The 27,586-nt window shown below is 41.4% G+C and overlaps 1 protein-coding gene across 1 annotated transcript in view; it reads right to left on the reverse strand.

The window, feature by feature from the left end:
* Positions 1–2,619: 2,619 nt before the first annotated feature.
* fam110d (family with sequence similarity 110 member D) overlaps positions 2,620–27,586 on the reverse strand; it is a 33,660-nt gene continuing 8,693 nt past the window's right edge. Inside the window, exon 2 of the mRNA XM_052036718.1 lies at positions 2,620–4,173. Within this exon, the coding sequence (XP_051892678.1) occupies positions 2,790–3,950 (1,161 nt within the window). The 5' untranslated portion in view covers positions 3,951–4,173 and the 3' untranslated portion in view covers positions 2,620–2,789. The remainder of the gene's footprint in view (positions 4,174–27,586) is intronic.

Consider the following 27,586-nt stretch of genomic DNA (forward strand, 5'->3'; position numbering starts at 1 on the left):
AAAATGCAAAGACAGGCATTAGATGAACACATGACAGAGAAGGTAATGGGAGACATGCTGTTAAATTCAGATGAAATAGATTGGGAAGAGGCTCATGTTGGGCATTAACACTAGCATGGGCCACTTGGGCTGAATGGCCTATATTGTACTGTAGAATCAGTGGCCTGGGCTTTTCAGTCATTGGTGCTTCATTGTTCATTGCATTTGCCTATAGAATTTCTTGGCTGGTTTTTCACCATAATAGTGATAACAGAGTAAGCATCCAGGTGTTTTTTCAACAAATATTGATGAAAGTGAAATGCACAAGCATGCATGGGTGATTGTGCAAGGAGCTCAGAATTTTGGATTAGAAACGCAGAACTTTGGTTCTTTTCACATTCTCCAAACTCAACATAGTGAGTTTTATTCTTTGCCAGACAGGGGCAAAGAGCAGGAACCTACAGAACTCTGGTCTTACCACTTTAGAGACTTGTGTGCATGTACATACATCAGATGCAAGTTCAGTCAGATGGTGCACAAATACACCTCCCACTTCCCCCGCAAAGGTGCTGATGACCTTAACCTATTAAATGAGACACTGGAGGACGCAGAATCCACAGAATCATCAGAACCTGGTCAGAGGCTGAAAAATTATAAATAAAGAGAAACCTTCAGCTTTGCTTTCACGTGTCAAACCAAAAGGTTGCCTTGGCCCCACCAGCCCACATCTGAAACAAATGTGCACACTAAAATAATCAAAATTGAACCTTATTTTTAATTTTCTTAATAAAATTTAATTTTTTAAAAAAGTTTTACAATCATCCAGAGACAAGCAGGATTCCTTTCATGTGGATTTCATTTAAAAATGATTAATGTTCAAAAGCTACAGTCTGAACTTAGTCCTGCAAGGTCACTTTGCATCAGTTCCAGGATCACTTCTTCACTTCCATTTGTATAATAAAAGGATGAGGATCCAATTAGTAAGTTTTTGCTTAAAGGTTTTCAAAGATTCTGGGACATGGGTTCATATCAGTCCGCGAAGATGCCTCTTCCTACTGGTCCATTTGGGGGTTTCAATCCAACCAACAGCCAATGTGCACAGAAATACTCCAATATGAGCATCTCACTCAGATAGTCAATGAATTGTCACCTTGTAATGTTCAAGGATACTTTTGAGGTAGTACCTGAGGTACAATGTTGAGAAAGTGTAGACGTAGTTTTACTCCAGCTAAATTTTGCTTTGCATTGGGTGCCAGCTATAGTTCAGTGAACAACATTCTCACCCCTAGTCCAAAACTGCTTCAGGAACATCCTGGACTTCAGATACTCGAACATACTTCAGAGGCACTGTCCATCAATCCTAGACTCACCTCCAGATCAATGTAAAAGATCTAAAGGCATTATTCTTTAGAACAGCAGGGGAGATCCCCCTCGTGGGCTGATCAATATTTGTTCCCAATCACTAAGAAAAATGTTACATTCCTGTTGGTGGGAGCTTGCTTTATGCAAGTGGCCACCACATTTCCTACAATAAAAGTGACTACATTAAGTCCTCATTATTCACAAGGGGTAGGGACATGGACTTCCTGCAGATAACAAACAAAACACCGCTACCACTCAGACCACTGACAATGACATTAAGGCTGCAGTGACCTACAGCAGTCAACCCTTCAATGGATACAATTTCAATGCAAGTTTCAGCTCATCAAAGCCAGCTAAAACATACAAGCACTCTGTACTGGCTCTGATTGAAAACCCTACCTGTGTTCTTGTCCAGGACCCCAACCCTGGATTCGGCTGCACGTCAGGCTGCCACTCCGGACCTGACTCCAGCCACAAACTTATCCACACCTCTGACCGCACCCCGCACCCCGCCACCCCCCACCCCCCCCCCCCCCCGGTGTTCTAGTCCCCAACCCCAGCTCAGTCCGCACACTGATTATTGATATTTCGTTACTTACCAGCACAAAAGATGGAATGCAATCACTGGAACCCTACAGGACTGGGCTCTCCAGGATCACACTACACAGGTGACCCCCATGTTACAACTGTTCGGGTTACAGAAATTTGCCCTAACAGAATTCACAAGTCACTACCCAAAAATCTCAGATATGGAATAAAATTCACTCTCAAGGAACTTAAGTGGAAAAAAAGTAAATAAGTTAGACAATTTCCCCCTCCACTTGCATTTCTTGAAGCACGCGCAGATGATGTAGCTTTATATTATGGAAACTCATGAGACAGACCATTGTCTACGAACACAAACCCCTGCAAAATGGGGGCCATTCCCATACAAGGCTGACTTCATGAATACACAGGTAGGAAGTTGGTGAATAACGAGGACTTAATGTATACTTCAAAAAAAAATTAATTAGCTTTAAAACACTTAGGGATATTCTATAAAACACCTTTGATGATTGTAAAGGCAAATGTTTCTAATCTGAGCTGTACTGGACTTGGATGTACTTGTTATTAATTTGGGGGCATTAAATGGAAAGTTTTCTATCCCATCCAATATTAAGATTTATAATTTCGATGAGAGTAAAAACACAGCACAAGGTAATACAGTCCCCCATCTAATCTGGGCTGATCATATTTAATTGTTGCACTAAACAACCATCATTTGTTTAATGTCTTCGAATAAGACTTTCAGACCAAAGCTGAATAGTAGTCTTCAGAGTTAAATAATGAAAATAAAACTTTAAATACTCGAAGATTTAATCTGTTCCAATTCCCTTCTTATAAGTGAGATTGTAATGCAGAGACAATATCGTCTATGCAAATTGAGTTAAATTTAAATCATCTCTTCTCTACACTGTTGACTCCCTTGGTCCCTCTTTGGCCTTCTTGCAGCCATACAACCACTTGATGACCCGTGCATTCCTCTCAATGACGGATATCCCGGAAGAGATTTGCTCATGAATTTCTTCTTCGTAAAGACCTTCTCCATCTTGACTCCAGCGAAAAAATTCACTGCCTTCACTGTCAGCCAAGCTGGTGTTCTGAACCCTGGGCAAGGTGGAGTCCGAGTTGGCAGGAGAGAACCTCGACAGCCCAAGACGTTCCGCTACATCCAGGTCGAGGCCACAGTAATTGAAAAACCTGTCCTTTTCCGACAAAGCCACAGAGTTGCGCAGAGGGAGGTCAGAGTTTGAGCGTTGTAAAGTCCTGTTTCTCAAAGCTACTGGCCCATTAGCTTCAGAGGGCTCACGTGGCAAGTTCTGAGTATTGATGTTGCAGGTGTGTGACGAAGGGCAGCCTGTGACTTCTTTGTGGGAAACGAGATTGACGCAGTGATTCTCAGCTTCTGCTTCATCTCCGACATTGAAAGGACACGTGTGCGAGTTACCTTCAGGGAAGGATCTGCCATCTTCCTTTAGGATGATCTTTGGCAGTTCCAGGGAGACTACCTGTTTGTCCCTCATTGACCCCTGAAACAGTCGTCGAATGAAGTTGTAACCCCTCGAGGTCTCAGTGCTCCCTATCTTGCAATCCCGTTTCTGTCGGTAGATGATCAAGGAATCGGGCCTCATGACTCTCTTGGTGATGGCCCTCCTGGTAACCACCGTTTCATGGGATGGCTTGTCCAGCAAGACATTCCTAGCATTGTTAAGCTCCTCCATGTTGGTATTCTCTTTCCTGGCATTAAATTCCTGGCACGGGCCCCTGGCTTCGCACAGCCTGACCCGGTTCCCAGCAAAAGATGGCGGTGATGCACAGGGTCCAATGACGGCCTCTTGCTTGGCGGTCATTGCTTGCTGGCTTTTAACATACTTGGGCTTGTCCGCTTCAAGCCTTTCGACAGCACTCAGCATCCGACTCCTGTTGTCGCTTTCCATTTGCTTGCGGAGATACTCTGGGCCTTTGTTCAACAGTCTGAGGGGCGACGGAGAACTGACTGGAGTGACTGGCTTCATTCTGCACCTGTCAGGATAATACAAGGAGCCCAGAACAGAACCCAGCAGCAGCATTCAGACCAATTTTGCCATACTCAGGTCAATGGAATCAGGTCACCTGACGTCTTCTAACAATCTTGCTCTGGTGTGGTTAAAAACACATCAGCTCCTCAATGGACCTTTTGTTGTAAAAATCAGCAAGAAGTGGGATCAAAAGCTTTCTGAGAGCATCCATTAAGGTACTCCACTCTCAACTGGAACACTTCACCAAACTTCCCCCTCAGCTCCACACGTCCTCCTGAAAAATAAATCAAAGCACATTGTGCGTCAGTTAAAAGCATCTGGACTCGACCCTTGAAGATACTTTGTCTTTCAGTGCTGACAGATTCACAGCTGCAGAACCACCATGACTGAGCCAAAAGTGTCAGCTGGCCTGGCTCAAAGACAGACGGTGCATATAATGAACCGAGGAGAGATAGTCCTCAAACTGGGGCTCACAATCAGAATCCGGTGAAGTAAATCCAGCACAACCAATTATAATTCAAGAAGTGCATTATGTAACACCCTAAGCACCTCTCATTAACTCCCAGTTATACAGCCATCCATAACTGTAGAGTGCTTCACAAACAATTAAGTATTTTCTTAAGGGTAGTCAATCTTGTAAAGTGAAACTCAGCAGTCAGTGTACAGAAAGCTCCCACGATGTGATAGTTTGCACAATCTACTATAAGCTGTTGGTTAAGCGATAAACATTGGTCAGGACACTGGGGACTTCTTACGCTGACTTGAACAGGCAGATAGGACCTTAGCTAAAAAGCAGCAGTCTCAACAAGACAGCATGTCCTCAACATAGTACTGGATAGCAGATGGGTTTTCAGGCTAGAGTTCGTGAATCAGGCTTTGATCAACCACCTTCAATTCAGAGGCAAGAGCAAGACCTATTTAGCCACAGATGACATTCAAGAAAAGTCTGACAAAATAGGTACTACCTGGTCATCAAGAAGTAGCACACCAACACACAAAGAAACATGACCAATTTACCATTTTTGTAGTTAAAACAGCAGAAAGCCTTGTGTGGGTCTATAAGACTTTGGGTCCCAAAAGCCCCATTATTTGACCTGCAATTAATTATTGTGACAGACAGATTGTTAGAAAAAGCCCATAGCAAGTTTCCAAGTACGAGCACAGTGCTTTGTTTGGATGTGCTTTATGTGCAGTAGGTTGGTTAGATCTCATGGAAATGCAGCAGAGGAATTGGGAATGTCTCTTGAGGCAATCTTTATGACGGCTACTCAGTCATTTGTTGCATGGTGTTTATGTAACCTAGGTACAAAAGGAGCCGTGTAACATTGATTGCAGGTGATTGGAACAGGCGATTTGTGTACAGCAACATCCAGTGTGGCAGTGAGATCAGGTACCAATTACAAAAAAAGTTATGAGGAACATTGCATCCATCCTCAGGACAATTCTTAAGTTTCACACCAAATGAATTATCATTTACTTTAAATAAATGGGCAGTTTGTGGTTAAGGGAGTTAAAATAGCAGCCTCTTTGAAGACAGCAACATCTAATAATAACAAATTAAATGGGTAATTCCATTATTGCTGTTGATAAAGTTAATCAGCTGATTGATATTTGCACAGGATACTGTGGAGAACACCCATGTACTTTCTAAATAATGCTGTGGCATCTTTTATATCCACCTGATAAGGCAAATGATGCATAGAATTCAGAATCACATATGCAATTCCCATCCACCTTGAAAGAGGGAAGGAGACATCAGTGGGCCTTCTGGAGGCAAAAATGTCTATAAAACTGGCACTACTCACAGAGAGTGGGAGATGGGAGAAAAACATTTATGGTGAAGCACGGGAGTGGCTGGAAGACTCACTTCTAGCCAGATAGACCAAGGCTCCAGACCAGTTAACTAAGCAAAAAATGACAATCCTGCAGCATCTAGAAAATTAAAATTGTTGGACATGAAGGACTGCATCCAACTTTTCTCCAAACTTCTAACACAGGATCATCTGAAGACCCCATCCTTCAGCATTTTTAAAGCACACGTACCATTCAGAGATTTTATAGTAAAGATTTTGAGGCACTGAAGACTGACAAAGTTATGATTGTCCAAAGAGAATGAATAGGCTAGGGCTCTTTCCTCCAGGAAAGCAACCTAACTGAACTCTTCAGGATGATGACAGGGATTTATAGAAGATAAAGAATTATTGAATAATACTGTACAGAAGGAAGTCATCCAACCCATCTTGTTTGCCCCCATTCTTGTGTAATGTGATCCAAATATTCCCATTCCCCTGCTCCTTCTCTAGGATGACATTTGTTCTTTTTGTGTTTGTGTTTATCCTAAACTCTTTGGAAGTTTACTGTTGAACTTGCTTCAGCCACCCCATAGTTCATTGCAGATCACAGCCGGCTACATAAAACATATTTCTCTTGCTGCTTCTGGTTCTGTTGCCAGTCACCTGAATCTTTTCACCTCTGCTCACCAATCTTCCATCTGCTGAAACCATTCCTCTGTACCAATGCTATCAAAACCCTTACTCCCCATCAGAATAAGCATCGCAGTTCTGACCCAGTTTGAGACTATCCATACTATTGAAATCATTGTACCCTGATACTACTTTAGTAAATCCACATTCTCTTGAAGACCTTGACACCCTTCCTAAGTGTGGTGTTCATTACAGAGTACAATGCTCTATCCAAACCTAACAAACTTATAGAACATGTGATAAATCTTTCCTGCACTCATTCTCAGATCAATGTCCTTCCTAATGCACAGTAGTGCAAGAGCTACACAGATTTGTCCAGATGCTGCTTTTATCAGCCTTGTAAAGCACAGTCCATTTAGGAACATTTTCCCCTGGAAAGCCAAGTTACCTGTATATTTTTATAACTGGCCTTGTCAACTCGTTTTACCATCTTCAAACATTTCTCTATACTTACCCCTACTCTCTGTTCCTTCACCAATTTTAAAATTATATGGTTAGCTTTATATTGTCTTTCATTTTCTGTCCAAATGGATGTCTTACTTTCTTTATTGAATAACTTGACATGACAATGTGAACAAACACATTCATTCCAAAGTATGGAGCAGATTCAAGGTGCCACATGGCCAACTTCTGCTCCTCTTCCTGACATTTATAGGTCCAAATTTTAACATGACTGTTTAGTTTAAGGCAGAGGGATGGGTGAAACTTGTGAGTTGGTTTGGTAAAGCACTGGCACAGACAATGGGCCAAATGACCCCCTTCTGTGTTCCAACCATTCTATGATTCTAGGAGAGAAATGTTGCAATTACCGGCATCCAATATTGCTGAAAGATACTGGAGTCATCAGGCAATAAATGTAATTTCTATTACATGACAGACACAGAGAGGAAATTTGAAAATTCTCCCAGAACTCTATAACCTGTATTGTTTCAAATACTCATCACACCTCATTACCAATCTACATTGGTTCACAGCATCAGTTTTAAAATTCTTCATTTTCAAACGTCGTTGCCTCATTCCCCACTTCCCCCACTATCTTTGTGACATTCTTCAGAACCACCACACTCTGCACCAAATTCCCTTTCCCACTATTTCACATGGGAACAGGAATGGGTTTTTCAACCCCTTGCGCCAGCTCTGTCGCTCAACGACAGCATGGCAGATCATTGTCATCACTCCATATTACAGCCCGATCCCTTTGGTTGACAAAAATCTCAGTCTCAGATCAAAGTGAACAACAGAACCCGTATGGAAGCCATTTACAGAAGAGTTCTCTCACCTTGTCCATTTCTGAAAGCTCCCAATTCCCAGATCCCCGAATCAACAAAAAATAGACTCCCTCCGTGATCTCCTTAAAGTTTCAAATTCTTTGATCATATTACCCCTCTAACTTTTAAATTGCATGGAATATTGAAAGTTGATATATTTACCCAAAGCTTTTTCTTAAAGAAATGGAAATAGCCAGTATTGCCAAAAAAATGACAATATCTGGAAAAAAAATTCCAGAATAGAAACTGAGTGATAGTTCAGCCCCAACTATATAACACAGAAGCAATCCATTTAGTCCAACTAAAACCCCAACACAGAACACTTCACGTGGACAGGGAAGGTTAAGACAAGGTTGATGGTGCTGTCTCTGGCTAATGACCCTTCTGCTACTCAAAACCGTTTTCCCTTATTGACTTTTGAAAAACACTGCAGAATTTATAGACAACTCTTGTAAAGTTCTCTCTAACTATTTCTCTCTAAGGAGAGGAGTGCCAGTTTCTCTGTTCACGATGATGAAATCCACATCCCTAACAATGATTATTGTAAACCTCTCTACATCCTCTCCAGGTCCCTGACATCCTTCTAAAATTGAAGAGCCTATGATAGACATAATAGCCAAGGCCCAACTGGTGATTTGTAAATATTGGTTAATTCCTCTGTTTCACCTTGGAATCCACTTATCGCTGTGATTAATCTTTCCTGCACTCACTCAATATCCTTCCTAATATTCGGTGGGCCAAGAGCTGGCACAGAGTACTCCAGAAGCTGCTTTTATCAACTTTCTAAAACATAGCCCATTTAGGAACATTTTCAGCATGACACTTAAATGAATTTTGTAAGCACCTTCTCACCTCCCCGCATCCCCCAACCCACTTTTCCCTTTTGTTCAGTGACACTGAAATGTTTCTCTTTACGAATTGGTTTAGGGAAAAAACAAACACAACAAAAGTTTGGAGAGTATGAAACCACAGGATTTTAGACCACAATCACTTCCAATCCAATCCATACCTCTTCAGTGCTGCTCTCATGGTATATTCTTTCTCCTTTTTATAGCGAATGACACCACAGTCAAGCTGAATTTGCTTACCCCACCCTCCTTGTGGTAAGGATATAGTTAGAAAATAAGAACAAAGATCAAAGCTGACGGGACTTTAATTACAAGCTTGTTACTTTACATAGAATTACTTAGCATTTCATAGCACATAAATAGGGCTTCGATTTTTGGGCTTTAACTGATAATAACCAACAAAAAACAAACCCAAAGACCCACTTAGAGGAATCAGTTTTATTTTCTTGTGTTTTTCTTTTATTTTCATACACCAATAAAAGCTCCTTTGGCAATATATTTTATAATGTCAATCATGTATTTTTCTTAAAGAATCCAGCTTTCAAGGTGTGGATGTTGAAAGCTGACCAATGACATTTGTTTGTGAATATGTAATATTATACATTAGTCGATGATGTAGCTGGGGGTAACTCAGATGGAGTTAGGGGATCCAAATTACAAAAAAGTGTCGGTGGCAATGAACCACTTTGAATGTTTAGGTATCATTTATTGCCATTACCAATTTAGTTGCATTTCTCCATGGATACAGAAAGCTGATACATTTACCCAAAGCTTTTTCTTAAAGAAATGGAAATACTTTTTTTATTGCCAAAAATTGACAATATCTGGAAAATAAAATTTCCAAAATAGAAACTGAATAATACTTCAGTCCCAGCTGTATAACACAGAAATAATCCATTTAGTCCAACCAGTCTATACTTGAAACAAACCCTAACACAGAACACTTCATGTGGGGAGGGAAGGTTAAGAAAATGTTGATGGTGCTGTCTCTCGTTAATGACCCTTCTGCTACTCAAAACCGTTTTCCCTATTGACTTTTGTAAAACACTGCAGAATTTATGGACACTCTTGTAAAGTTCTCTCTAACTATTCCTCTCTAAGGAGAATAGTGCCAGTTTCTCTGTTTACATAATGAAATCCACATCCTAACAATGATTATTGTAAACTTCTCTACATCCTCTCCAGGTCCCTGACATCCTTCTAAAATTGAAGAGCCTATGAATAGACACATGGCCTAACTGGTGATTTGTAAATGACTGGCAGAAACTTCCCTGGTTTTGAGAGGAAGAAAGTAAGAAAGAAAAAGTAGGAGAGACATGGTCTCTGGTGCTACTGTTAGCCATATTGGTTATGTCCTATCGTCAGGAACATTATTTGGCAGTAGAGAGATTCAACTGTAGTATTCATAGGGAGCAAGTGCTTGAAAAGGAAAAACTGCTGGGCTATGATGAGAAGGCAGGGGAGAAGGACTATGTGCATTTATCTTGCCTAGAGCCAATAATGATGGGCCGAATGATGTCCTCATGCTATAACCTTCCTCTGATTCTGTGACTAACAGTTGAAAGTCCAACAGCTTTTTCATCTTTCCCATGTAGTCCAATGAACACATTGAAAATGCCATGAGATTAGGCAATTCAACCTGGAAAATCTAAGCCAATCTTTCCTGCTCTAGACTCTGTTCATCCAAACCCACTAACATACATAACCCACATAGCCCTCTCTTCCTTCCTCCCTCAAGCACTTTTTCCACCTTTCCATGGAAAGGACACCAGTCATCTCAACTACTCCCTCTTGTAAAGAATTTCACACTTTAACCATTCCCAACATGGTCAACTTTCTCCTGAACCCCCTGTTGGATTTATTGCTATCCATCTTACATTTATAGACCCAAGTTCTGGACTTGCCTTCAGGTGAAAACATCATCTTTGTATCTAACCTATTACGTCCTTTAATAATTTTGAAGACTTCTATCAATGCGCATCTCACTAATCTTCAGGAGAAAAGAGCCACAACTTGTTTAATCATTCCTAATAGGTATAATTTATTTTCTCCAATTCTCTAATAAAACTAGCTAGTCTGTTCTCTGTACCTACGTCTAGACTACCCAGCAATAGTTCAATAGTTCTTGCTTATTATCCTGTACCTATGTACAATTACCTACACTGGTTCAAAGATTAAACCTCCTGCCCCATCAGCAAAAAAATCCCATTACAGCAATCCAAAGCAATATGGAGGAGTTATCCATGTTATCTAGGAGGCCAATATTTATCCTGCAACTAATAATCACCCAAAAACCGATTACCTGGTTATTTTCATATTACTTTGGGATATTACTGTGTATAAATTGGTTCGCACTTTTTGTTTAAAACACTTGAATAGTGGCTACACTTCAAAGAGAATTTAACTGAGTGGGTCTAGAGTGCTTTGGAATGTCCCCGAGGTTGGAAGATGTGCTACATAATAGCAAGTTTTTCTTACTTTCATTCATTTCTCTCAATCTGCCTACACCAGTTTACCTTAGTTTCATTATCATGTAGAAACTAAGAGAATTTGCACCTACATCTTGCCTTTCAAGACCCTAGTATGTTCCATTTGACTTTACAGCACTTAAATTGTGGCCACTGCTGCAATACAGGGAAATGTACTATCCAATCCGCATATAGCAAAACATCATGAACAGGAATGAGATAAGGCTAATATTATGAAGTAAATCAGGCTATTGGAATAACTATTCTTCTGCTCACACTGCAATGGTGCTGTGGGAAATGTTACATGAATTTGAGATGGAAGATATCTTGGTTTAACATCTAGTTTAGAACACTATTTTTGACGGTGCAACATGGTACTGCACTGAAGTGTCAACTCAGATAACAGCCTCTGAATTCTCAAGGGACTTGAATCTTCAAACGTCTTGTATAGGTGAGAATCCTAACTGAGCTCACTGACTCTTCTCTGCGTTTCCAGTCAAACTTGATTTATTTTTGATCCATATTGTCAGCATGTTGGATAGCTATTGCAAAGGAGAGTCACTCCCAGGCAATTTGTTGTCAGATACCTTCTGGAGCAGACATTAAACTTGGCTCTCTTGGACCTCTGACAGGGATGCAAAGATTGCACAATACTAAACCAGTGCCTTGAGGAAAGATTGTCAAAGATATCTGTCAGTTTCTGTATTACTATTTAATGTCAATGTTGCAGGGTGTATTACAGAAAAGGACTGCAGAGTCAAGGTGACTTTAATAATCAGTTTGGGTACTTTGACATCATTTCAGCCTCTTGATGTTCACTGGCTTGTGGTACACAAGGTTAGTGTTTTCCCCCATGCTAAAGCACTTAACTGGAGTAAATTTGCAGATATGAAACAGAGTAATTCGGAGATCAGTAACCTGGCAACCAGAATCTGTTACAAAGTCAATTTCAACTTAAGTGCTTTTCACATCCAAGGAAACACAGCAAGAGCATTGAAAATGACAAGAATCTGATTGACTCACTACTCTAAAAGCTCCCTACATTCTGCCAGAGAAACTGAAAACAATTGCACCCCAAACAGCAATCAGTTAAACTCTATAAATTGTGCTGCTGTACTAGAAACAAAGTAATAGCCCATTCCAAGGGTGTTGTCAGCTATAGAAATCTCCTGTGGCCCAACATGTTAAACATCTATAATTAGACCTTTAGATAGGCATCCCTGGCATCATCTCATCAGTTGAACTTAACTGTTTGACAACTTGTGTAGCAGTAATCTTTTATTTCACATTTCCCCTCCTCTCCTAAATGTATTCAAAAACTGTACTACCATTCCGCATTTACTTGATTACCTCTTGCCAGAATTAGAATGGCCCTTCTTCAGTAATCAGTACTGGTGTCCCAGTTGGCTGTAGAAGGCATCACAGCAATACACTTCCTTTCACTCACCATCCATGCATGACTTTCCCAGCACCAGTGGATGGAAATCCATCAGCAGTGACAGAATTACCAGTTCCTTAGATCAAGCTTCTCAAAATAATTTTAGTCTCCTTGTTGTCATGTTGGCCAGGATCATAGCATGTTGCCCCTGGGTCACTATTGCTATGTACCGTCAGTGTTCCTTACAGTTTCAAGGTATTCCAATTTAATAAAGCACAGATGAGAGAGCCACACAATGCATAGTACCATTTTGTAATGATAGACAGGCACAGAACCACCTTCACCTTCAAAGAATCTGGCTTGAAATTCTGTCATGCTGTCCCATTTACTCTGTTGCCTGTACCTCAGCTGACATTGGGTCTCATTCACCCAACATTCAGTGTGATCACAGACCTAGATTGGCCCTTGTACGACAGCTTGATTTTTAAAATCCTTGACTTTTTCTTCAAATTCCTCCCTATCTCCACAACATCCTTCAGCCTACAAATAGCACCCATCCACTAATCTCCTGTCCTTGGCTCTCACAGGTAACCAACGTTAAATGCTTTATTTCTGCAAGCGTTCAGCTGCCCGTCCTCAAGCTCTGAATGCCCTCCCAACATTCTCCACCTCTCCTTTCTTCCTTAAGATGCTTCCTTTAACAGCTTGGCCAAAGTACTAATGCATTTTATGCAGCCTAGTGTCAAGGCACATCTGATAGGTCTCTTTTGCAGCATTTTGGCTCATTTGTGCCATGCCAGATGCACCGCAGAGTTGCAAGTTGCTGAACTGCAGGTCTGGATCACTGCATGCCATGCATAAATAATTTAATTAAATAAGTTCCTCTAGTACTAGCATTCTCCAGCTAGTTGTCACTCAATGAATATATAATTGCAGCTGGCATCAGCAATAGCAATCAGCATTCATCAGGTCTGACCCTTTTGACCTTAGTTTCATTGGCTGAAGATGACAGACTTGTGTTAAGATTTCTGTCACTTTTTCACTGGCCTTTCGTTCATGATGCCAAATGGCCAGAGGATAATTGGACTCAGTGACCCATCGGTCAAAGGATGAGAGAAAAGTGAGATTAATTGACCCCAGCTGTCAGTGATCTTTATAGCCCCCCAATAAAGAGAGGTTGAAATCACACCTCAATGAGGTTCCTTGGTTGTTTCAAGTTCTGAGTTACTATGGACCTTTAACTCTGCAGTCTTTAATCCTTGAAGCCCACTTTGTGAATAGAGAAAAGGGTTTTGCTTGGCCAGTCCCATGAAGGAAAGGTGGTCAGGAATGGTCATTTTACAACTATGATTTAGGATGATGAGCTGTGAAAACAGAGGTGGAAATAGCGTAAATAATTATTGCAGGCAAGGCCAAAATGAGGAGAATCTCATAAGTGTGCCAAGGTATTTTAGGTCTTGGTCCTTTACCCTTGTCCTTCAACTAATAAATCACTACGTGGCTGCATCATTACATCACGATACGTCAATGCCTTTGGCCCCATCCCCACACTAGTGTCATTAGTTACCAACATCCAATCAGAAATATACACACTGACATTCAGACAAGTAATTCTAGAGTGCAAAACACCTTTCATTCTGCAGTTCTAATATTTCATAAATAATAAACCATGATCTTCAAAGAAAACAAAATATATACTTAAATACACTAAAATGGTGTTGGTCATATGTGTCCTTTAATTTAATCTTTAAACTTCAGACTCAAAACTCAAGGGTGGATCTGGATAAATACTAACACCACAGCGCAGTGATGCTCTGACACTGGCAGGGGTCAAGTGGACCACTTAACTTGACCATTAAAATAAAGGCTATACTTTGGTGATACATTAATCAGAGGACTCATCTTGAACTTCAGACATTAGATTTTTTAAGAGTTCTTCCAACATTTGACCAAAATAAAAGGGGTAGCATGCAGAGGGGTAGAGAATAATGTTGAACTAGTGTCAGGCCAAAACTGGAGTATTCTGTTCAATTCTGGTCATCTCTCTTGGAAAGGATGCGAAGGTCCTGGAGGTTGCCAAACAGAAAAGATTTACCAACTATTTGGTAAATCTCCAGGGATGAAAAATTTCAGCCTCAAGTTAAACTGGATAAGTTGGGGTTGATCTCCTCAAGAGTCTGTAAGAAGACATTTGATTTAACTGTAGATAGATCATGACTGATTAAATAAGCTGTTCCCATTATAACAAATTGCTCAAGGACCGCAGGCACAGATTTAAAATTTTGGGCCACATATACAAATGGTTGCAAGGTTTTTTTGAGGGTAGTTATGACCTGCCTGTAGGGGTGGTGGATTCAGAACTAATGAGAAAATTGGATCAGTACTTGAGAGAAAACAATACAACAAACTTTTCAATCAAAGGTAATTCAGGAAGGTGGGTCACACCACCTTTTCAAGGCCATTTAGGGGAATGGGCAATAAATACTAGCTTTGCCAATGATGCCCACAACCTGAAAAATGAACAACTAAGTGGCCCACCCCAATCCTGCCCATACCTAGAATAGGGACAGGAATGCTGGTAAACTTCTCCTCACAAACACAAGCCTGGTAAAATAGACCAAATGTGGTAGCTTAAGGCTTGCCCACTTGGATTGAAATAGTGATCGAAACTAGGACCTGCCCAGTTTTATGGCTCAGTACGGAACAAGCCAGACTCATTATCTGCAAAGACGTGGAGAGAGGCAAAAATCAACCACTACTTCAAAGTAAATAAAATGTGACAAAGACTGTGCATTCTGTTCAAAATGTATAACCAGGACTGCACAAACTAGTGAAACAGAAAATTCCTAAATACATCTGGGAGGAGCAGAACCAAAAGAAAAATGTGTCACGCCTGCAAATTGTCCACCCAGCTATCCTGGCACAAACTGACATGTTATTATACCAGGGCTTAATGAAAGGGGAGAAAGGCTCAGATAAATCTTGTTCGCCGTCACTGGCTTTACTCTGCAGCATAAAATCCAGGACTTTAAAGAACCACAAAAGACGTACATTTATATAGTGCCCCAGTATGTCCCAAAACACTTTAGAACCAATGACAGACTTTTAAAATGTGGTGTGAAGAACACAACATCTACCATGCACAGTAAGCTCCCATTAACAGCAATGTGATGATAAATGGATCATACATTTTGCTTTAAATTTGGTTTGATTGAAGCTTAAGTTTCTTGCACCATCCATTTCCACCACCCCACCCCTACATGGTAGAGTTATATAAAAATACATACAATTATGAATATTGAATAAAAACTGAATAGAGAAGTTGGGCACAGAAAAAGTCAATGGACACCTCTGGATTAAGGATAACATTTGCCAGGGCACAGAAACTCTCCAAAGTAATGCTGTGGGTTTGTTTTTTTGTTAAAATATCCATCCAAGGGGACAGACTGGACTTTGGAATAGTGTCTCTTCTGAAAGATATCAGCTCCAATAGGGCAGCACCCCCTCAGTACAGATGTTGGGGGTCACATTCTAGCCTTTTGCTCCTGTCCAGGGTGGGGCTTCAAATCATCATCAGGTCAGTTCTGCTCTGTAACTCCTCCAACAGCTTTGACAGCTGGCAAAACAGCGAGTTGTTTTTAGAACATCTCTGACATTCAGAAACAATTTTTAAAGCTATTGTAAAAGATAATTAAAATCAGCTAAAAAACTCAGAAATTAAAAGCATTAAGCAAAACTGGAAAAATAAAACCTTCTCTACAGTCCCAGAATCCTTACTGAAACCATTGGAGTTGTAGATCCTGTGTCGGGTCTGAACTGCCGCAGTATCCAAGAGCCAGTGTAAAAACAGGAGCAAGCCCAGATTCTGCAGTTGAATTCCATGGTCAAAGCACTGGGGCCAGATTCAGAGCTCAATATTGCCAAGTAAATTTGGGATTTGCACTTTTGGCTGCACAATGCATGAAAATCCCAGACTTGCAGCAAAATCCAGGCCATTTTCCTCTTATGGGAAGGAAGATTCCTATAGCAGCTGAAATGGCAGAGGAGGAGTGGAGGCGAGAGAGAAAAGCAAGACCTCTTTGCAAGAAAAAAACCCAGACACTGGCATTTTTTATTAATCATAATTTGCAGTGGATGTAGAGCTTTTGAAGAAAAGGTCAACAAACCAAAGCAGGAGATGCAGGTAGGAGCTGGCAAAAGAACTAAATTGGGGTATTATTATTGTCACATGTACTGAGGTACCGTGAAAAACTTTGTTTTGCAATGCCAACCATATGGATCATTTCTCACATCAGTACATCAGGTTGTGTACAAGGGAAAAACAATAACAGAATGCAGAATATAGTGTTTCAGTTATAGAGAATTTCAGTGAAGACAGACAAGTGCAAGGCCATGAAAAAGTAGATTGTGAGGTCAAGAATCCATCTGTTCAATAGCTTTATAACAGCGGGATAGAAGCTGTCCTTGAGCTGGTGGTATGTGCTTTCTGACTTTTGTATCTTCTGCCCAATGAGTTGATGTTTTTGAATGGATTCAAACACAGAATGAGGATGTTAAACTGGGTGAGGTGGAGGCTGTAGTAGTGGTGCAAACCCCATCCTCAGTTGCTGGTGCTGAACAAGTATTTGTGGCTTTGCCTTGTTCCACTGATAACAACAGACCAAATTTCAGAGTGCAATATACAGCTGCTCCCATATATACCATTAATTTTTGGAATTGGTTTATTATTATCATTTGACAGGGTGGCATGGTAGCGTAGTGGTTAGCACGACGCTATTGCAGCGCCAGCGATCAGGGTTTGATTCCCCTCGCTGTCTGTAAGGAGTTTGTATGTTCTCCTGTGTCTGCGTGGGTTTCCTTCGGGTGCTCTGGTTTCCTCCCACATTGCAAAGACGTACGGGTAGGTTAATTAGGGTTTAAAATGGGCGGTGTGGACTCGTTGGGCCAGAAGGGCCTGTTACCAAGCTGTAAATAAAATTTTTTAAAAAATTAAAAAAAAATTTGTACGAGGTACTGTGGAAAAACCTGTCTTGCATACTGTCACACACAGAATAATTCATTACACAGTGCATTGAGATAGACCAGATATAAAGTGTCACAGCTACAGAGAAAATGCAGTGCAGGTGGACAATAAGGTGCAAGGTCATAACGAGGTAGATTGTGAGGTCAAGACTCTATCTTATCATACTAGGGAACCGTGCTAAGTCTTATAACAGCAGGATAGAAGCTGTCAACTATCGATAATATCTACCTGGGAGTCATTATGATTTCAGTGAGAACAGGGCAATGAGCAATAGGACTGGCACAAAAAAAATACAGACAGCAAAGTTGAGTAGCTGAGTATAGTGGGAAGTACGCAGGCACAGTAGTGTAGCGGTTAGCATAACGCTTTACAGCGCCATCGACCCGGGTTCAATTCCAGCTGCTGTCTGTAACAAATTTGTACGTTCTCCCTGTGTCTGCGTGGGTTTCCTCCGGGTGCTCTGGTTTCCTCCCACATTCCAAAGACATACAGGTTAGGAAATTGTGGGCATGCTATGTTGGTGCCGGAAGTGTGGCAACACTTGCGGGCTGCCCCCAGAACACTCCTCGCAAAAGATGTATTTCAGTGTGTTTCGATGTACATGTGACTAATAAAAGATGTCTTATTTTAAAAAAAGTGGGAGATGTGACGTCGAATAAGAACTGAAGAACCTTATTTCAATCCCCAATAATCTATATGATGCCACTTTCAGTAACATTGTTCCTCCACTCCACACATTCTGAAGTGCCACTCTATTTACAACATTCTGGCTACTCTCCATCTCCACCAGTACCCTCTCATCTTCTCACAGTACCTCGTCATACAACTGCAACATCTGCCCTTATACCTATTCCTTTCCCTTCATCAAGTGAAGCAGAAATTTACTTTTAATTTAAATTTAGTATACTACTTTCAGTGCTCACTAAATGGTTTCCTCTTTATAGTGAGAACAAAAAGCTTGGCAGATCACTGCTGCTTAGTCAAAGGAGGATTACTTTGAATTACCAGTTGCTTGTCACTTCAATTTTCCATCCTACCTTTTGGAATTTGGCCTCCTACATTATTGCAGTAAGCTCAATGCAAGGTCAAGGAAAAGCACCTCACCTCCTGAACAGCCTTCAAGACTTAACACTGTGACACTTTACTCTGTACTGTTATTATTTTTACCTGTACTACATCAATGCACTCTGTACTAACCCAATGTAACTGCACTGTGTAATAAATTGATCTGTACGATCAGTGTGCAAGACAAGCCTTTCACTGTACCTCGGTACAAGTAACAATAATAAACCAATACCACTATTTGAAATTGTTGAATTCAGTCAGCGGTTCCGGCCTTGTACCTCACCTTTTCAGCATCCTGTTTCCCACCAGCCCAGTTCTCCTCTCCTGGTATTTCAGATTTCATTCGTCTCTTCCTATTTACACCCCCCTTCAAACATACCTTCAACACCCTGTCAGCTGGGTATCACCATCACTTGTGTCATTCAACCTCTCCTGGTCTCCACTAACACAAACTTCCTTTACTTCTCACAGACCATCCCTCCCCAATCCCACCCTCCTTCCCCCTTTTTTGCAACTTAAATCACGTCATTTTCTACTTTCCCAAAACCTGTAATAGTAACTCTGTTTCTCTCTTCACATGCTGCCTAACCAGCTGAGTATTTCCAACATTTTCTGTTTTTATTTCAGATTTCCAGCATCTGCAGTCTTGAATTTCTTGATGCAAAAATCTGAGTGTCCAAATTAGTCAACACTCATCCCTTAAACAAGTCATGAATGTTGACTAATTTCTTCATAGGTCCTTGCTGTGAGCAAAATAAGCAGCCATATTTACAAAAATAGTATTTAAGAAATAAAGGATTTGATTCTCTATGAAGCACCTTGGATATCAGGGTTGTGAAACACTTTACTACCTCCACTTCTTGGCATTTTTTGTACTCTGTCATGGCCTTCCAAGTGATTGTCTGCCCCTTATCATCTCACTGGAGAGCATAAGGAACAAAAACAAAATGCAGAAATCATTAACGCAGGACATGTGACTGTGTCATTCCAGTCTTGTGATGGCTTCCTGAATCTCTTGTACAAATGACCCCCAACAAATGCAAATGTAGAGATCTACTATCTCTGGCAAGACACATCACATGCCTTCTCACCTCAAAAACTACAGCTCCCACACTCCATTCCTCAGGTGACACATTCTACCTTACAACATCATGTTTCACTGTAACCAATAGGAAAGCAAGTCATTCAAATAGGTCCTTCACTTCTCAGTCTATTCTCATCCCACCCACCTAAAAATAAATCCAATATTTTAATAACTAAAATGAAAATAATATTTTCTTTCATGTGATTACTTCCCCATGCTGCTGTTTTTATTTAAATCACCTCTACAGTTTTTCTCCTAGCTGTATCTCCCAGCAGTGTCCTGGAGATTAATCTCCAGGGCAAATTTGAACAGTAGGCAACAGGGGACAGAAATCAAAGGGAAAGAAAGAGTTGGCAGGGGGTTGGAGTTGGTGGAAGGTAGACTTTCAGGTTAAATCTTTCTTTACTTCCAAACTACAGTATCATCCTAACAAGTCTAGAATTCCAGTTCCAAAGCCTTTGGAGATCATAGTGATTTACAAAGGCCTTGAGACAATCTGTCGTAACAGTCAGATTAAAGGCAATAAAAACTTCCCCTTAATGAGCCACCTTAAAGCAACCAGCACATATTTTGCAAACTGGCACACATTATGCTACTTTTCCCACTCTCCAGTTCTGGGGTTACAGGGGATATCCATTATCAGCAGATGTCTGTGATCTCAGTCTAATAATTGTCTAGCAGAGTGATGGGAAACTGATTTTAATCTGCTCCTGATTATCTAAAGTTAATCATCACTGCATCAATACTGCTTACATTCAGCGGATATTTAGACTTTTTTTGTGTAAAAACAACATGGAAACTAGAAGCTAAGATTAGTTCTCGAAATCTCCATTCCCAGTAACAGCATCTCCTATATTGGAAGAATTCTTCAAAGAACAGTTGGTATTTTTCCTTGCTTTGCCTGCACATCCTGTGGAGGAATCCAGAATTTTCCTGCATCCTTGAGGCACTTAACAAAGCCAACAACGTTTTAAAATTCATTCTCCCCTCTTTCAGGTGAGAATTCAAACTGAGATAGGAAGGTAATGTCAACCTGGGACTGCCGGCAACAGACTATGGCTCAGTGAAGGCTTCCCTCCTGTCCATCTTTCTCACATGCACAGACCCCCACTGTGTTTCCATGACAATATGCAGGACAACAATGATAAATTCCTGAGGCAGTTCCTCAGGATTGAGAACAACTTCCTTCCATCCCATTTCAGTGCATTCCAAAGTGGTGAATCACACTAAATGTTGGACCTGCAGACTGGCATATTCAGGAAGGGAGGTGCTTAATAGAGTGGGTCGTTGGTATTTTGGGAGAAAATGCACTCTTCCATAAACTGCTGATGGTTCTCAATGACATCCCTTCACCATTTTTAAGCAGGTGTGGGCCAAGGATTGCTACAAGCCTGGCTTTTCACACTTTTTCCAAGGAGGCTTGAGAACATCCTTGAAAACTTTTCCCTAGCCATCAGGTAACTTCTTGTCATGACAGAGCTTGGAAAAGTGTGTCTGTCTCAGGAGAATGTGAGTGGGATGACCCCTTCATTGGACATGATGACTAGGGTCTCTGTATGTGGTATGTTGGCCAGGGAGAGGACTTCGGCTCGCTTATCCTGCCAGTGGATTGAGGATTTTGTAGATCGGTACAACCAAAGCTATCTCAAAGTGCTTTGCAGTGCCTGAGGTAGGTAGTCTATGAGTCAGAAGCATACAGGAGTGCAGTCAGCAGTGATCCCTGCCCTCTAGTTTTATAATACAAAAGCTATAACATAGTACAGCCTCCTAAGGTGCTATATGTACAATGTGGCAAACAATATTTGGCACAAAGGCAAAGACATTGAGATGGGGCTCCTAAAGCCTGGACAAAGGCTAAGAAGCCTGTGGAGGAAAGGGGAGCTGATAAGTCTTAGAGGAAGACTTCCAGAGCCTGGTCTTGGGGAACAGAAGCTTCAGCTGCCAGAGGTGAACTGAAGAAGATCAGGAATGTGCAGGAGACGAGAACTGGAGAAAAGCAGAGATCGCAGAGAAAGGTTGGGCTAGAAGCTGCTCAGCAACTTAATCCACAGCCCAAGGTCCAACAGAAAAACAGGGCAGGAAGATTCTGCCCTTATGTGGTGGTAAATGGCCTAAACTGGGTTGTGATTAAGAAGCTGCAGTTTCAAGGAATGGAGGAAAAACTAATTGGATCATTCTTTCAGCCTGCTTGATGAGCTGAAAGATTTAAAAGTAATTTCAATTTGATTAGCTGAGATTCGAGTACCTGACCCCCATCCAAGAATCGTGAAAGAAAAGAGCATTGTTCCTGCCCCAAGTTCTGCCATCCTTTGCATATTTATTCCTTGCTCCCATTCTTCCTTTAAAACCTTTCTTAGAATCCATCCAGGATCTTTCATGACTGCAGGACATCTGAAGGCAGTCTACAAAATAATTTTTAAAGTTTTGCCACTGCCATATGAAATGCAGCAACCAATTTGCTATATTCCTGGATTGGTCTAAAGATCTATCAATGTCCCCATTATTTCCGTCTATCATCTGGCCTCCTGTTGACAACAGTGACCTAGTTTCTCATGAACACTGGAGGTCCTCTGCTCTACCTCCCTGCCCATTCCTCCAAACCCTCTGCCACTTTTAGTGCTAACATAGAACATTACAGCACACTTTTTTTCTAAGGAGCACAGTACAGGCCCTTTGGCCCACGATGTTGTGGCAACATTTTATCCTGACATATCTATCTAACCCTTCCCTCCCGCATAGCCCTCCATTTCTTTATCATTCATGTAACAACATAGTTGCTCAACATTCAGCTATGGAACACATTTGATGCTTTTATTTGTATTAAAGGCACTATATAAATGCTGTGTTGTGTTTTGGCTTCATACCAGGGACAAGATCTAGACAAGACCTGGATCTCAACACCAAGCATAAAAGTGGTAATGCATCACCTTCAACCCATGTGTAAAAGTGTTTTCAGTCTTCAAAATAAATTTTGGGAGTTTCATTTGTCTTTAGTGTCAGATTTGGTTTCACTCACTCAACACGATATCAACAAATGAGAACCAGCCCACAACTGATACATGGGAAATTTACCTTGAAAATTTATGCTGGAAATGGCTGCAATAATGACTGTGCGATTCTATGCAACCGAAACATCAGGTGTGCACATGTTCCCTCTGCAGCCTTCCGCTGTAATGTTTGGCTGGGAGGTCCAAGATTTACCCACTGTTCGTAGTTAAACAATCTGCCAGAATAAAGTCATTAGCTTCAGGTAATGATGTTCCTGGGAGCTGCCCTGCACACTTCAAACCGCGGCTGCTCCCACTCCCTGTGCTCCCAGCCAGACAGCTATATTATTCACACAGGAGGAGAGGCACGTAGAAACAAGGAAAAAGGCAACGAGAGAGCGCTGTTGAGTTCACACAGACAGAGGAAGAAACAGATTTAATTAGGAAAGATGAGAGAAACAATAAGAGTAGAAAGACAAAGTGCGAGTGTATAAGGAAGGAACAGAAACTGAGCGAATGAAGGAGAGAGGGTGAAATACAGTGAGGAAGGAATTGAGATTGGGAGAGAGAAAGACCAAGTGAGGAAAAAAGAATGCAGTAAGTGAAGAAGGAAGAAACTTTCAGTGAAGATTTCCCATGTTTTCCACAAATGCTGTCTGATCTGCTTGGTGTTTCCAGCACTCGGTAAACGTAAACACTTACTAGACCAGTTTAATGTTGTTTTGCTCACCCAAGCCAGATGAATGAACAGCACGCAGCACATCACAGTACAATAGTCACTTCTCCACTCTTGATAACGTCAAAAGGAGCTTCCATTCTCAGCAGAGGCTTGAATCAGTAGCTTGCTCGCAACTTCGATCTTCCAGGCTCCTCAGCTGGTTCACATAAAACTTCAAAAGGCTCAGCTCCCTGTAAACCACCTTTGAATTACACACACCACCCAATATAATCTGTAATTGGAAACTTCGTAACTGCCAGCCTATCTGTCTGTCAAATGAGACTACAGCCAATCAATCACACACACCCCTTCTCAAAACTGTCAATCAACTCCAATGCCTGCTCTGGTCCTGAAACCTTGATCTTTGTCTGGGAACATTCAGATACAACCTTCTGGAGAGAGGTCACTCCACCTATTTATGGGTAAAGCGTCAACCTGTGTTAACTAACCAAGAACAGGTGGTGGGACATAACAAAGCAGCAATGATTCTGAAGTGAGCTTGCTTCTTGCACATGGAAATTCTGAAGAAAACAGCCAGCATTCCTGGTGTAACTGTTTCATCTAGCAGATTAATTCAAACAAAAAGAGTGCATTACCCTAGAAATCTGATAACATTGGGCTGTTTATTTCAATGCTCTGTGATTGAAAATAAACCTTAGCCAGAGAAATGTGATGCCAATTTCTGGGTCATTTTTTATCTCTCTGGAAATTCAGCCAGGCACTTCCTGGTACGAGTTATGCTTGTACCTCCAGCATCAGACATGCTTCAAGTGTGTTAGTCTCCATGCAATATTGCTGGGAAAATCAAACTAAATGTTACCAGGATCATTTCTGGTCCTTCTTGGGACAACTGAGCAGCACAGCCAGTAAAGCCCCTGCCTTACAGCACCAGAGGCCCAGGTCCAATCCTGACCTCAACTGCTGTCTTTGCATCCTTTCCCCGTGACATTTTGGTTTCCTCCTGGTGCTCTGGCTTTCTCCCACATCCCAAAGAATATGCAATTTGGTAGATTAACTGTCCACTGTAGATTGCCCCTAGTGTGTAGGTGAATGGTAGAATCGAGGGGAATCCTTGAGAATGTGCAGAGAATATAAAATGGGATTAATGTAGGATTAGAATGGTCGCTGTGGACTCAAAGGGAATGAAGGGCCTGCTTCTGTGCTGTATCTCTCCATGACAGCACAGTGTTGGACTGAGATCCTAGATCCCAGAAGCCAAATCCCACTGGCTTTTATCCTTCAGGCCCACACACCTCCCATCATATCAACTCCCCACCAATTTCAATTCCCCCCCCCAACCTAATTCAGCCCCAGGGCACTCTCCCTCTCCGCTGGTCCCAGTTGCCTCACTTTCTGTCCCTTTCACTACACTACATTTTCTGAGCAGTTATTCTTATACAGCTGAAGTAATCAGCTCCTGATCAGTTGGTTTCAGAAACTATTTCTGAGCAAGCACCAAAGATTTAAGTGAATACTGGAGGATGATGCGAGGCATGGTAGCAGAGAGATTTAAATATTGGCCTAGCAGCTAGAGCTCTGGACCATTCATCTATAGACACAAGTTCAAATCCCTCCATGGCAGCAAGGCTACTTAAAGTCAAGTGATTAAATAATCTAGAATTTAAAAAAATAGGTTAGTCTCAGATAAGGAAATCAGTTACATTTACCCAATCTGACCTCTGCAATTCCAGTCTCTACTCTTAATTCCTCAGTTCAGGGACAGGGACGGTAGTGTAGCAGTTAGTGTAACGCTATTACAGCGCCAGAGACCCAGGTTCAATTCCAGCCACTGTCTGTAAGGAGTTTGTATGTCCTCCCCTTGTCTGCATGGGTTTCCTCTGGGTGCTCCGGTTTCCTCCCACATTCCAAAGACATATGGGTTAGGAAGCTGTGGGCATGGTATGTTGGTGCCGGTAACGTGGCGAGACTTGCGGGCTGTCCCCAGAACACTCTACGCAAAAGATACAATTCACTGTGTTTCGATGTACATGTGACTAATAAAGATATCTTATCTTAATTGCAGTTTGACAATGAAAGCTGGCACCTCCAGCAATGCCAACAACCTGTGAATGAATCTTCCAATGCAATCCTGAAAGGCCACTGCATTATCAAAGTTACTATCTTTCAGATGAGATGTTCAAACCAGGATGCACCTGTCCTCTTAGCTGATGTAAACAATCCAGCGGCATCAGTTTGAAGAGAAGAGGTGTAACCCATTGTTCAAACCAATAATTATCCATCAAGCTATCCCTAAAACAGAAGATCGGGTCATTTATCTAATTGCTGCTTGTGCAGATTGGTGACCACATCACTGCACTTCAAAAGTACTTAATTGGTTGTAAAGCACAGATTGTGAAAGATGCTGTATAAAGGTTTTGTGTTCATTGGGGATCTGACTCACTGAAGACAATTCTGGGTGAATAACCAGCATTATGGAACCTGCAAGTAGCAGTTTATTCAGGGATATAGAGAGTTAACTGAAGGTGGAATTAAAAAATCTGATGCTTTTTTTTAAACTGGTTGGTCTCTATTTATTCACAGGGTTTATTGCTAGGACAACATTTATTACCCTTTCTAATTGGTCCAGAATGGTTTGCTTGGCCACTTTAGAGGGTGCATGGAGTCATCCACATTGCTGTGGGTTCATAGTGATATGAGATGGATTTTCTGTGAAGGACGTTAGTGAATGTGATGAAATCTCACAACATTCCTAGATTGTGACCACCAGTACTGAGATTATTTCAATTCAGCTTCCCAAGCTGCCATGCTAGACTTTGGGCAGAACTTCCCAAATCAATGATCCAATCTCTAGATGCCAGTCTAGTAATTTAACCACAATACCATCACTTGTCTAGTTGCAAGGTATTTGAGACTCTGTAACTGCTAATGCCTTTTTAAATGAGTTACAACCCCAAAACTGAATTAACATGGGTAATTGCGCACGGTTGACTACAACAGTTAGATGCCATCATTCTAGAATGCAATACTTTGAATAGAGTAAAAGGTGCTTTACAGAAGCTTTCTGGACTGATGAACAGAAGTTTAATCAAAGTGACAGATTTTAAGGCGGTCCAGAGCACTGAAAATCTGGGATGTGCAAGAGGCCAGAACAGGTAGAGCACAGAAACCTTCAAGGATGAGAGGCTAGGGAGTGTACAGAGATAGGGAGCAGGGAAGCCATGAAGTGAGTTGAAGATAAGTAAAAATTTTAAACTGGAGGTGTTACAAGATCCTGAGCCAAAGTAGGTCAGAGAACAGTGGAATATTGGGGAACATTGGGGAACAATAAGAGTTAGGATTAGGATGCAGGAGGAGGTTTAGATGAGTGGAAGTTTATGGGGAGAACGGGGCAGAGGCAATGAGGGAGACAGGCCAAGAGACCACTGGCGTGGTAACAACAAAAGTGAAAATACTAGAAATAAATATCCAATGAAGGCTTATGATCAAAACACTAAAGTTTTCTTCACAGAGACTGACTCTTGAACTGCCAACATTATTCGCTGTCTGTCTCACGTTTTAAATCCCTGCTGACAGACTCTTGCCAGTGGGTCGTGGAGATGATGTAATGGTCCTGTTTTAAGCACTTTACATCATTGTAAACCAGTCAGTACAGCAAATAAGCAAACAACAGCTGGAAGCACAGAATGGAAGAGGCGAGGGCTCAATAATTATGGTCAATTATCAACCAGTCAGTAAAATGCAAAGCTGTGTGCACGCTGGGAAACTAAAGCAAAGGCTGAACATGCTGCAAGTTCTTAGCAGGTCAAACAGAAACTAGAGGGAAACAAACGAATTAATGTCACCGGTTAAGTTGCTGATTGAAAATTGTGATCTCTTTCCACAGATGCTGAATAACCTGCTATGTGTTTCCAGCATTGCCTCTTTAACGTCATGAACATTGCAAAGAGAAGCAGGAAGAAGCCATATGACTGCACAAGTCCACTCTATTTCTATGAGATTGTGATTGATCCATTGCCTTAAGTCCACTTTCCCACCAAATCCTGATATCTTCAGATCTCCTAGGAATCCAATAACCTTTCAGTCTCAACCTTTAATGTATTCAACTGAGTGTGCATTCTGGGGCAGAGCAACTTGGCAAAGAACCAGACATGAGGAAACATCTTTTGTAGCACAGTTTCTCATGATTGGGAATGGTCTGCCTATAAAGGACTGGATGCAGATTTAACCTTCCAATGGAAAATGAATAACTACCAGACTTGCCGTTGCAGGTAGTTTGCTCGACACTTCACTGTTAGACATTCCAGGCTGTGACACTTTACTCTGTACTCTTATTGTTTTTACCTGCACTACCTCAATGCACTCTGTACTAACTCAATGTATCTGCACTGTGTAATGAATTGATCT

This window comes from Pristis pectinata, chromosome 22 (genome assembly GCF_009764475.1).
Source record: "Pristis pectinata isolate sPriPec2 chromosome 22, sPriPec2.1.pri, whole genome shotgun sequence".
NCBI classification, from domain to species: Eukaryota; Metazoa; Chordata; class Chondrichthyes; order Rhinopristiformes; family Pristidae; genus Pristis; species Pristis pectinata.